The sequence below is a fragment of the Gymnodraco acuticeps genome, unplaced genomic scaffold (genome assembly GCF_902827175.1).
Source record: "Gymnodraco acuticeps unplaced genomic scaffold, fGymAcu1.1, whole genome shotgun sequence".
NCBI classification, from domain to species: Eukaryota; Metazoa; Chordata; class Actinopteri; order Perciformes; family Bathydraconidae; genus Gymnodraco; species Gymnodraco acuticeps.
In genome coordinates this window covers 1,117,874-1,130,363 of record NW_022989942.1, presented here as the reverse complement: position 1 = coordinate 1,130,363, position 12,490 = coordinate 1,117,874, and the positions used below count along the sequence as shown (strand labels likewise).

Sequence of the window (12,490 nt, the reverse complement as noted above, 5' to 3'; positions counted from 1 at the left end):
AACTTTCACGATATGCATTTCCCCGTCATAATCGGTTGTTTCCGTGAACGGCCGAATGTTGTGTCACGGTAAATGTTGCAGCCGCAAGGCATTGTGGGACAGCATTTTCTCCTTTCCTTTCGCAAAGGAAGGTCCAGTGTTTCCTAATCTAAAGGAGGTTATAAAGGAAGTTTCTAAGCTCCTTTCCTATCATCTAGAGCAGTGGTTCTCAACTGGTGGGTCGCGGACCTGTTTCGAGTGGGTCGCGGATGTGTGAGTGAAGAAAAAAAGAATTTGTGAAAAAAGTCAAACTTTTATTTTGAAGGTCTGATTTTCTAACGCTGTGCATGCAGTAAGCGTTGGACTGGAAGTACCGGAGACCATAAACGGTTTTGAAAACTTCTGTCACAATAAAATGTGTCATTTGTCAGGTGCTTCAGTATTTATCAGTAAGTTTTCTTTTTAGGGGGGCATTAATATGAAGGCTAATTTTCGACAGTAAAGGTATGCAATGTGTCATATATTATTTGTTTTGCTGCTGCTCTACCAATAGGCTATGTTGTTAGTCTACTGTAGAATATACATTTGTATTTACACCTAGATTTATACCATCATCATTATAAAATCGTCTTGAGAGGAATAATATGTATGCAACTAACCGCCAGGCATGAAATAGCATAATAATGTATATTTTATAGGGGTGTAACGGTTCACAAACATTTCGGTTCGGTACGTACCTCGGTTTTTTGGTCACGGTTCGGTTCGGTACGTTTTCGGTACAGCAGGATTTTTTTTCACAAAACAAAACATATATATATATTTTTTTATTATTATTATTATTAAACTGTGGATAATGTATTCACTCAAATAAATACAAAATATAATAAAATAAACATTAAGGTGCAGCATTTCGATTAACTGAAATAATCTGTATTTGAACTGTACTGTACTAGCACCTAAGCAGCCAGTTTGACATTATGACTTGCTTGTCATTGTATTTTCATGTTTTTTTTAAAGAAAGATGAACTTGTCCACCTTAGGCGCATTCACACCGCAGTACTTTTCCCACAAAGGTTCATGAGAATTTAGTTCATGAGAACTCTTTAGTTCTCATGAACTAAGTACAGATCGCGTTCACACCGGAATAAATCCCTGGGGGTGGATTAGGCAAATTAAGCCGCTGACGTCACTTCTTCTTCTTCTGCTTTGGGTTTACTGGCAGGCCGCAAACCAGTTCACGGCGTATACTGCCGCCCAAAGTCCCCGGCCGGAAGTCCCCGGAGTTGGGGACTGGCTTCAGTAGAAGCTGCTGGGACTCCCAGCAGCTTCTACTGAAGCCTTCCGAGTAAATCGCCAGAACGCCGACACCTCCTCATCTCCACCGCTCCCATGTTTTATTTTGTGTTGCCATAAATTAGTATCTCTGCGTTTCTGCGCTGGGCTAATGTTAATGCTAATAATGCTAATGCGAGGATAATAAAATGGCGGCTTCACAAAACTTTTTGGGAGTTTTACGGGGCGTGGTTTGTAATCCGCCCAGCCAATCAGAAATATAGCTATTTTCTCACAAAAGAGCCAGAGGTAAAAAGGTTCTTATGAACTAATTTTAGTACCGGCTCTTTTTGGTGTGAACGCGATAAAAGAGTTCTCATGAACTAAGATCGCATGAACCTTTGTGGGAAAAGTACCGCGGTGTGAATGCGCCTATTGCTTGCCGAAAGGGCAGATCTGCTGGCACTAACAATGTCTCCTGCTGTGGAGAACACCCTCTCTAGGGACAGAGGTAGCAGAAACAGCCAGGTAGCGCTTTGCTAACATGGCAACATAAGGATATTTGGCGTTTGTAATAGCTTTGGCTCGGTCTGAACTTTTTGCGATTGGTGGAGGCTTAACTGCTAGCGGGAGTTGGGTTTGCACTTCAGTCATTTTTCTTTTGGTACCGGTGATATTCACGTTCGGGTGATGCCTTTTCAAGAGTGTGCAAGTTTGATGTATTGCCAGCCACGTAACCAATTTTAGTTGAACAATGCCGACAAACAGCTTTGGTTCGGTCCACCTGTCTTTGTCCGTCATCCTTGAACGTAACTGCGAAACCAAAATGTTCCCAAACCGGAGACTTCAATGATGCTGGAGGATTTTCGAGCTCAACTTTATCTGCGTTCGCCATTAATTTTCGACAGTTCCTCAAATTACTGACTAAATTTGAACGCATCCCTCTGACCAGCTCTCATAGTATGCCTCTCGTCCAATGAAATGACTTGCTCGCTCTATGACGCGTTGAACCCAATGTGAGCAAATTACTCTGAATGCTGCGACGCAGCACCTGAGATTACTTCCAAGAAGTTGTTCACGTTCTCAATTTTTTTACGTTTAACGTTATATTCGTTCGGTACACTTCGGTACACACGTGTACCGAACCGAAGGGCCCGTACCGAATAATTTCGGTACGGGTACGTGTACCGTTACACCCCTAATATTTTACTTTCATTTTTTAATCATAGTGAGTGATGTTATAAGCTTCAATTACATCAGGGATTCACTCCTATCCAATATCGTATAATGTGTATTCTCTGTGTCATATATTGTGTGGTGTTTAATGCCAAACATCACTGTGTTTCTTCCTCTCCAGTATCATCTTCTCAATAAAACATCTTTGCTGAGGTTTTTTCGAGTCTTCTGGCCAATCAGAATCAAGATTGTTGCCGGAAGTCCCCACGGAGAATAACTTTGCGGTAGAACCTTTATTATATATACAGTCTATGGTAGAACTATTCTTTATACATCCATGGGTACAACTTCAGATAAAAACTAGAGAATGCAATTCCTGAAGAAATTGCAAGTGGGAATGCTTTATGCTGAAAATCTGACACTAAACTGCTATGCTGAAATGTAATGTGTAAGAAGAAAGTGAATAATTTAGATTGAAATTATACATGAACACTGGGGGCTTGAATTTGTGATGAGAGAAGAAAAAAAAGTAAAAAGGCTTGGAATAGCAGCAGAATATTTGAACCGCAAACTTCTGAACTAAGTTGACGGCGAATGATCTGTCGCCATGGCAACGGCATTTGATGACACCCCATAATATGCTTAGATGCGTTGATGGCTGCATCGTTACCAAACCTGTGAAGTTTTGGGGCGTTTGGAGCAGTTTCACTGAAGTTATGAGAAAACTGTTTCATGGCGAGCATTGTGTTGCCATGGCAACAGCATTTGAAGGAATCTCAAAACTGTCCCGTAGATGTCTTCACGGCTGGACTGTTGGCAGTGAAGTTTTAGCACTTTTTGACAATTTTCATAGGAGTTATAAGTTGAAATGTAAGAACAATAATAGACTTTATAAAGAAAATTTGACTAAATGCTGTGTATGTATTTTGAATTTATGGTTTAATTTTAACTAATGTTTGATTTGTTCAGTCAAAAATGTTCATTTATGTCATATGAAAATGCTGTCATGCAAGCCTGTTGCCTCACAGTAGGCCTATCGCCATGTTAATTCAAAGATTAACTAAATATAAAGATAAATGCATTAAGAATGATAAAGATGGGTTTATTATTATTATATATATATATTATATAAAAATTATTATATTAAATCTTGTTTTTTGCCTTAATCTATGGTCTGTGTCCTTTCGTTCATCCATTTACACCTATAGGGACCATTCTATTTGTCAGTTTGAAGACCTTGCTGCACTAGCAACCTGTTAGGGGCTGGTGACAGAAGAGGTTACCAGCCCCTAATATCATAAGATAACACTCTTTGGTACATATAAATAAGGTTTTTTGGGGATTGGTCTCCTAACTTTAATAATGACAGAAAAGTATAAACATACCTTTTGGATTGTTCCTTTCAAATTTCATTTCCGCCTAAATTGTATCAGTGTTTGATTGTATATTTTACAAAGATGGACAAAGGTATTGGTACAAAATGTGCTTTAGTGTATGCTTTGCCTCACCCTGAACATATAAACCAAAGTTGGTGACATTCTGATCCTTATTTCCAGATATACACGTGATAAGGTTGACATGGCCCCCTTCAGAGGAGCCTACATTTTCACTATTTTCGGTTATGGGAAGGTTCCATACATCAACCAATTTTTTTTATTTTGCAGTAAAATATTTGTATACAACAATCCGTTTCATATATTACAGATATTAAAGTAATGAAAAAACATGGTTGTGCTTTGTTCTACCTCGGGTAGGGGTATCTCGATAACTAAAGCCTTTTTTGGGGGTTTGTTCCTCTACTATCTCTCTCTCTTTGGCATATGATGATGACACCCCATAATTGACAGAGCAGTTGAGGGCAGGACCATTAACCATTATCTGAAGTCTGCTGCTCTGAGCATGTCAGTTGGAGCGATAACATCATCGTGTTCCATGAGACAGGTGTTTATATTTGAGCTAACGAGATCAAAGGTTTCCATTGTTCTGAATGAGAGATGAACCTCTTACATGTGAACGTTTTGTGGAAGAACCGTAACAGATATCTGTGAAATTTCAAAACGTGAAGCATGTCAAGGAAGTTGAGTATCTGAAGTGTAATTTGTGTGTACTTTCGGGTTAATAATGTGGCCTTTTTGGCAGTTTAACTAAAGGTGTGCAGCTGCTGCTGTGAGGAAATATCAGCCTGAAATTACAATGGGCTTTAATGGAGGAATGTTGAACGCTTTTGTCACTTCATGCCCTCAACAGGCATTTTGTTTAATTATTTTTTGCTTAATTATTTGTCATTTTTCATGCTATGAGATGTTTTCCTACGTCTGTCATGAAAAATTATGTCTCAGGAATGTAGGGTTTGGGAATTATGGCAGTTTTAAAAAAAAATATGAAGGCACATTTCAAGATTTCCTCCACTCTAGCTGTGACATCACGCACTCTAGTTAATGTTAAAATGTGAAGAAAACCTCTTTAACAAGGTCTGAACAATGTTTAATATCTCAAAGTAAGAATCAGATTTAAAAGTTGTTTTACACGAATAATGTCAGAAAGATGTGCAACATTTTAAAGTTGGAATGAGGTTTCTGAGTGAAAGTATGAATGAACAGTTAGCAATTGAATCGCATGAAGATTTGTTGAAGTCTGAAGATTTTCTCCATTGACTTCAATGTTAAAAATGTGATTAATTATGGGATGTATCTCTGGAATTATGAAAGTTATGAATGAGAAAAGTAAGAGCCTGCGATTCCCGACCGAGCTGAACGTTTTGATGTTTGAACGGAATTTCTGTGATGTTCAATGCGGGAGTAGAAGAGGGCCAAAATACCGGCGGAATAATAATAATACACTTTTCGTCCGTAGAAGAACAGATAGTTGGAATGCTGTTAACAGCATTCCCACTAAATGAACACATAATGAAATATGACCCCTGGTTTGATGATTGACAGGTCACAGAACAATGGGAGCCATCTATCCTTACCCACAATTTAAGTAAGTCACACAGACTCTCTCCTCCTTACTCTTCTCTCTGTGTGGAGCAGCAAGTTCAGCTGTCAGAACAAAGTGAAACACAAACAATGGCATAAATTATTATTAATATGTCGGGTAGTAATAGATTTATTTATTTTCTTCACAGAGTGTACCAGAATACGTAGTTTATATGTTAGTATTTCTAAAAATCTCCTGGGGGAGAATCCCCCCCAGACCCCTCTGTTGGGGTTGGGGTTTGAGCATGTGCCTTTTTATGTGATACAGTTCAGCATTGATTCCATCATCTCATTAAACCTTTTTAAAAGCATACTTTGGTTCTGTGAGGGGATATAAGGGATATATGCACTGTACTTCACTTTCATTCATATTGTATTCTGAAAAGCATATATATATATATATATATATATTACTGCACGATTTTTTGTTGAATAGATTTCAGTGGTTCAAAATGGTGGGTCGCGATTTATTGACAAAGTAAAAAGTGGGTCCCGAGGCCTGACCAGTTGAGAACCACTGATCTAGAGAATTCAAACGGTTCTTATCATGGCTGCCACTGAAGTACTTCCGGGTCATTTCCCTCGGTTAGGAAGGTTCCTAGCATAACTGACAATTGGACTGCAACCCAAGTCAGGTTGTATACCTCCTTTAGGATCAACTTGCTGGGACTTCAATTGAGAAAGGACCATGCGATCGCAAAAACACATTTAAGAAAAAGGAAACACGGGACGATGCTGTTAAATGAGGCCAAATGTTTTGGTCTTTGCGTTCACCCCTTAATGCTCAACATCATTTCCAACAGGCAGCTGCAAAAATGCCTCAAACTGATCATACAATTGCAGAGCACCAAATGATAGGCGGGAAAAGTTGGCAACTATTTGGTGAACATATTGGAGCATTACGAAGCTGAAGATTGAGATATTTCCCTCAGGAGTTGTTGGGGAACCAAACCGAGGTCGAGTTAAGTTGCCCGATACTCAAAAGATACTTTCCAACTCTCACATTTTGAACGGTCAAATTCTGCAAGAATAATGAAAAATACCTAACAGCATGCCAGGCAGGCCTTGCAAAGTCTGAATATATAATTATTTGGCCAACGCATTGCAGGGTTCTGTTCATACAGCACTAAATGAAAAATGCTAGGCGACTCCAAAGGATTTAAAATATTTGTAACTGGACTCGGATGATTTGAAAATGATGATCTTTGGTTGACTGAGTCTTGCACTAATGGACTTGAGAATTGGAACTAAAAGACCACACTTAAAAAACACCTACTAAACTAAGGCCAAAGATATAATACAGTACATAACTATTTTTCATCCAGAATCCACAGCAGACACTCAAACATTTGATATTGAAATTCTGTGAAAGGTATGCAGTAAAAAAAAGTTATCTTTCCTCAGTAATTGACATGGCTCAACACAGCAAGTTTGTCCTCAAATGTAACAAGAGGATCGTTGAGTTGTGGGAAAAATCACAGCCAATGTGTGAAGATAAGGATTTATTTTCCCACTAATAGAACGTATTAATCACATCTCAGTAAACATTGAGGGTGTTTTGTTAGAAATGACTTCCTGAAGCACTGAAAGCTGTGATATTGATGTCTGACAGCCTGTGGGTACAGAGAAGCATGGTATTAATGCCAGACTGACTCATCTGAAATTGCCTCTTGATGCCCAAACCGCCGTGGGAAACACACCACCAAAGCCCAGGACTCTGAGTTTCTGTGCAAACGGTAAATATTCTCACAGGTTTCAAGTACCTTACAGCAGAAAATGTATTCTGAAAAACTATAAAAGCTACGTGGAAATAAATATTTAATACCAACAGGATGCCCTGAGGAAAAATAGCAACACTGGAGTAAAAACTGGTGAGAAGGATCTTCTTCCAGGCTCCTAGTTTTCCCCAGTTCAACTATATGTCTGTCACACATTGATAACCTGTCACCAGATGAATATAGAAAGCACATCTTTAAAACATGAGCTGGCAGAGCATGGTGCAGCGTACAGTATGTGCATGGTGTGTGTGGCAGCAGCAGTGCTGTCAGTGTATGTGCAGCAAGTCATCTGCATATCTCTTTGCAATAAGTGTGTGATAGCTTTCCCTGAGGAGATAATTTGTTCATCATTAGTTGCACACACAAACAAATTGCAGCTCGTCATGTTAATTCCGGCATCTAAAAACAGGATCTAGGCGCTTTAACCTTTAGCGTTCCCAGAAGATGACAGATGGGGCACCACACGTACGTGTACAGGCTCCGGGGAAAAGGACAAAAATAGTTTACATGTAGGAGCAGAAACGATATGTGCAGGTTTATCGTGTGTACAGTCCATATTTTACATGTAGCCATACCTTAGCAGCAACCAAACTCGCGGTTTCTAAATTAAATAGCAGCTCTTACATTCAAAAAGTTGAAAGAAATTAACTCCTCGACCTCTAGTCGACACTCAACACGGACACAAATCAGCAATTTCAGTGATTTCAGAGCCTGCTGCTGACTGGGTGTTTGGTGCAGACATGACTTTGCCTGCCACCCCCCTCCCTCCCTCCCAAGGCTTGTTTGTGGGATATGTAGCACTTATACCCAACAATATCCGCTGGGTCAGGGTTGGCATTGACTTTCAAAATGACAGGGTCAAATGCTGGATTACTGTACTGCATTGTGGGTTCTATGAAAGAGAGTAAATCCAGAGGGAATGTAAAGGTCAATGCATTTGGGCAGCCATTTCAGACTACACAGAGACAGCAAAGTGAGTGGTAGAGTGATTTTTCTTCATCAAAGGAAACTCCCCCCGTATTCTAGTCCAAAAATCTGAAAGAGTGCCTGATTTCGTTCTTTCAAAAAGCTGCTGTCTGGCAGGTACTGACCAGGTAGCTGGGTATGATCAAGATGAGAGATTTCAAAACTGGCACATTTCTTATTTCAGTCAGCCGGGTGAGGGCATAACTACATTTCAGAAATGGCAGAAAATCAGAGGAAGATAGGGGAAACTAGTATGATACTTGACTTTGAAAGCAAATTTAAGCACAACATAAAGTACCACATTGAGGTTTTGCTGCTTTTTTTAACTGTCATTTCACAGGACACTAAATATTTTTGGAGTTTTCTATAAGGTCTGACAAAACAATGAATATGAAGACTCCTTCTTGGGATCCTGAAAATTATAATAATAGGCTTTTTTCATACAAATGGTTAAAAAACATAATCATTTTAATTTATTATGAAAATGTGTTTATTTGCAGCCGAGTACTGAACTATAAAAAGAGCAAGCCTTTTTAAACAATTAATTCACTTTCGAGCAACATGTGATCAGAACCTCACTAATATATTAAAAGGCTTTCATTTGTTCTAGTGTTTTTATTTTACACATGGAACTATAAAACACTGCAGGTACACACAAACCACCCCTTGATTCATTAAATTAGCAGCAACAACTTTGATATTCCATTATTACGGTGAAAATAAAGTGTGGAAGTGTGCAGATGGGAATATGAAAGTGTGCACCGAGCGGCAGTGACTGTCAGCAGAGGGTCTATTTACACCAACACTCACTTGAACATCAGTTCATTAAGCACCTACTAGCCATGAAAAGGCCACCGTGACCACAAAACAACCCCCCACCCACACTGTACATATTTGTCTCTCCTTCATCTTAACCTCCTACCTCTCGCCCACACACACACCTTTCTGTGTAATCAAAGTAGACCTACCCTTCAACACATTTACATGTCTCATAATGAGGGAAACTTACTGCGCAGCCCGTCATTACACGCACCATTAAAACACAGCAGTAGACTAATCTAGCGCTTCCATACGGGACAGCAGGAGGAGGAGGAAGAAGAGACACGATAGAGGACAGGGGAGTGTAAGCTAAATACAGCAGGAGGTAAAGGCGAGTACGCGGGGAGTAGCAAGCCGGAAAATACTGGTAAACAAGATGTAAGGAAATAAGAAGAATAGGAGAAAGAGGACCTTAAGGTGGTGGAGCAGCGTTGCCATGAGCAGAAGGATATGCTTTGAATTTGAGTAGCATTCACGAAGAACAGAAAATAAGCAGTTAGCATGGGTGGAGTGAGCTAGAAACGCAGCAGGTGAAGAAGTGAAGTGATGCATGGGGAGGAAAAGCAGGAGGAAAATACTTGAACGGGAGCAAAGGGAGAAACAGTATGCTATGTTTTGGAAGGAGAACAAAACGATGCTTGAGGAAGAGCAGCAGGAGTATAATTTGTTGTACCACATGGAGGACATGCTTGGACAGGTGCAGTTCCAGTAGGTGATCTTTGGGAATAACAAGCAGGAGCAACACACAAGTCATAGTAATGTTTTGGAAGGAACACTGGAAGGATCAATAGTAATGTAACGGAAGAGGAGGAGGTAATAGTGGAAGGATATAAATTCTTAGGGGTGAGCAACAGAGTAGATGCTCTGAGAGGAACAACAGGAGACTGTAAGATCAGAAGAAAGAGCAGGTAGAAAAAGGAGAAGTAGGACAGCAGGAGTCAAATGTGATGCTCGGAAAGGAACAGAAGGTGGAGCTTAGGAAGAAGAAGCAGCAACACAGTGTTTGAGGAGAAATAGCTGGAGCAATGCTTGCAAATGGGCGGCAACAGGTACAGCGGTCTACGAAGGAGCAGGAGGAGGGATGCTTGTGAAGAAGCAGAAGGAGCATGAGTTGATCATGTTTTGGGAGAAGTAGCAGAATGGCATACTTGTTGAGGTGCAGCTAAAGAAGCAGGAGGTGGCGTTGGAGGATGAGAAGGAGCAGCAAGAGCAGCAGGAGGGGATGTTGGACGATGAGAAGGAGCAGCAGGAGCAGCAGGAGTCAAATGTGACGCTGGAAATTGAGCAGTGGCGGTGGGAGAGACTTTAAGAGAAGCAGCAGGAGAATCAGCTGGGAATGCTCGAGACGAAGCAGGAGATCATACTTGTAGACGGGCAACAAAAGAGGCGGAAGGTGATGTTTGCCAAAAAGCAGGGGGAGATGATGCCTTAAAGGGAGGCAGGGGGGGCAGCAGGAGGTTATGTTGGGCATGAGGGGGAGAACCAAGGGAGGGGGTGCAGCTACATGGAGTGACTGAGCACCTGTGAGCTATAATTATGATTCACGTTGCTGCTCCAGGTGAGCAGCAGGGGGGATGTAATAGCGCCATCACAGTGCACTGGAGAGGAAGAAACACAGTGATGTTTGGCACTAAACACCACACAATATATGACACAGAGAATACACATCATAAGATATTGGATAGGAGTGAATCCCTGATGTAATTGAAGCCTAAAACATCACTCACTATGATTAAAAAATGAAAATAAAATAAACATTATTATGCTATTTCATGCTTGGTGGTTAGTTGCATACATATTATTCCTCTCAAGACGATTTTATAATGATGATGGTATAAATCTAGGTGTAAATACAAATGTGTATTCTACAGTATAGACTAACAACATAGCCTATTGGTAGAGCAGCAGCAAAACAAATAATATATGACACATTGCATACCTTTACTGTCGAAAACTAGCCTTCATATTAATGCCCCCCTAAAAAGAAAACTTACTGATAAATACTGAAGCACCTGACAAATGACAAAATAAGTTTATGTTGGTCTACAAAAAGTTAAACTGTGAGACTATTAGAACAATGGTTGTTAGCAGTGGGGCAGCTTGAATCACAATTAGCCTAAATGAACAGTGAAACATTTAGCACACCTACCTTCGACTGCGCACACCGAACTCAGCACACAGAGAAGAACCGCAACACAAGTGGCCCGCATGGCCAACATGACTCCCCGCCTGTACTCTCGCATTATCCGGCTGACAGTAGAGAGAAAATCCCACAGAAACACGCTGTATTCCTCTTGTAAACAGTCACATCGCAGCCCTCAGTGTGTGTATGCTGCACCGGCAGTCAGCGGGGACTGGAGCAGATACACTGCAGCTGGCGCTGGGCTCTCTCGCCTCTCACACCTCTCTGACCAATCAGGAGACAGCATGGCGGATCGTAAACCAATCACCCGTTCTGTTCCACCTGACCCAGACTGAATGTTAGCCCCCACCAAACCCGGCATGGTGGCTTCTGTGACGGGACAGTGACCCCAAGTGGTCAAACTGCAGTACAGCAATACAAGCATCAGACTCCACTCATATCTGTGTTAAAGCAAATGAAGCTAATTCATGTTTTCTGTATCATTATTTTTATTCAAACGGTTACATTTTCACTACAGTGATTAGTGAAGGTGTATCTTCTCTTAAACTGAGAAGTTAAACATTGATTCAGGACATTTGATAACATATTGCACCAAAAGTGCATCCACATAAAAACAAAGCACAACTCTTCCTAAACTACCATAGTTTTCCTGCTTCTTCTGCTACATTTATCATGCCTTCACAATAGTTCATGTTTTTATGTAGTCTCCTTAATAGACATTAGGCAATACATGATGTATGTTACTTATTGATCATCATGGAGATTTAAAATATAAATCCTTAGCAAAAACTATTTTTTTATGCTCAAATAGCACAATAATATTAGTCATGTTTTTTTATATTTTGCATCTATGGTAATCTACATGTATGAGTCACATTTTTCAACCAATGGAAACATGCTTTCCCCAGCATGTATGTTCCAGCCTGTCCTCCTCCAAATAACGACCAAATAGGTCGATTGTTCAGCAGCTTATTACGACCTATAGTCACGTTTTAAAGTTTAGCATCTCTAGTGGTCGTGTAGGAAACAACAATTTGCGGCATATGGGCTGATGCTCCCATTGATTGTAAACACTCCAGAGGGTCGTATATTCACATATAAACCTCGCTGGAAAATCCTAAATTGTAGAATAGTTTGGCCATTAAAATGCTTTTTGATTTGATTTCTAGCAAGAAGTGTATATTGTACTTTTAGAATCCACGTCCAGTGGATGTGTAGGATCTATAGTTTGATCAATAGTGAGCCGTCAGGGCCCTCTAGGCCCTCTCTGAGGGCCTAAGATATTCTAAAAAATAATATTTTAAAACATTAAAATATTGTGGACCTCCATGGGACCTTATTTCGGGAAAAATTATGTATTGAAGTTCGACACGGTGAAC

At 40.3% G+C, this 12,490-nt stretch overlaps 1 protein-coding gene across 1 annotated transcript in view; it reads right to left on the bottom strand.

Moving 5' to 3' along the window:
- Nucleotides 1-11,313, bottom strand: part of LOC117542447 (ephrin type-B receptor 1-like) — a 104,339-nt gene extending 93,026 nt beyond the window's left edge. The window contains exon 1 of the mRNA XM_034210137.1: nt 11,118-11,313. Within this exon, the coding sequence (XP_034066028.1) occupies nt 11,118-11,211 (94 nt within the window). The 5' untranslated portion in view covers nt 11,212-11,313. The remainder of the gene's footprint in view (nt 1-11,117) is intronic.
- Nucleotides 11,314-12,490: the final 1,177 nt, after the last annotated feature.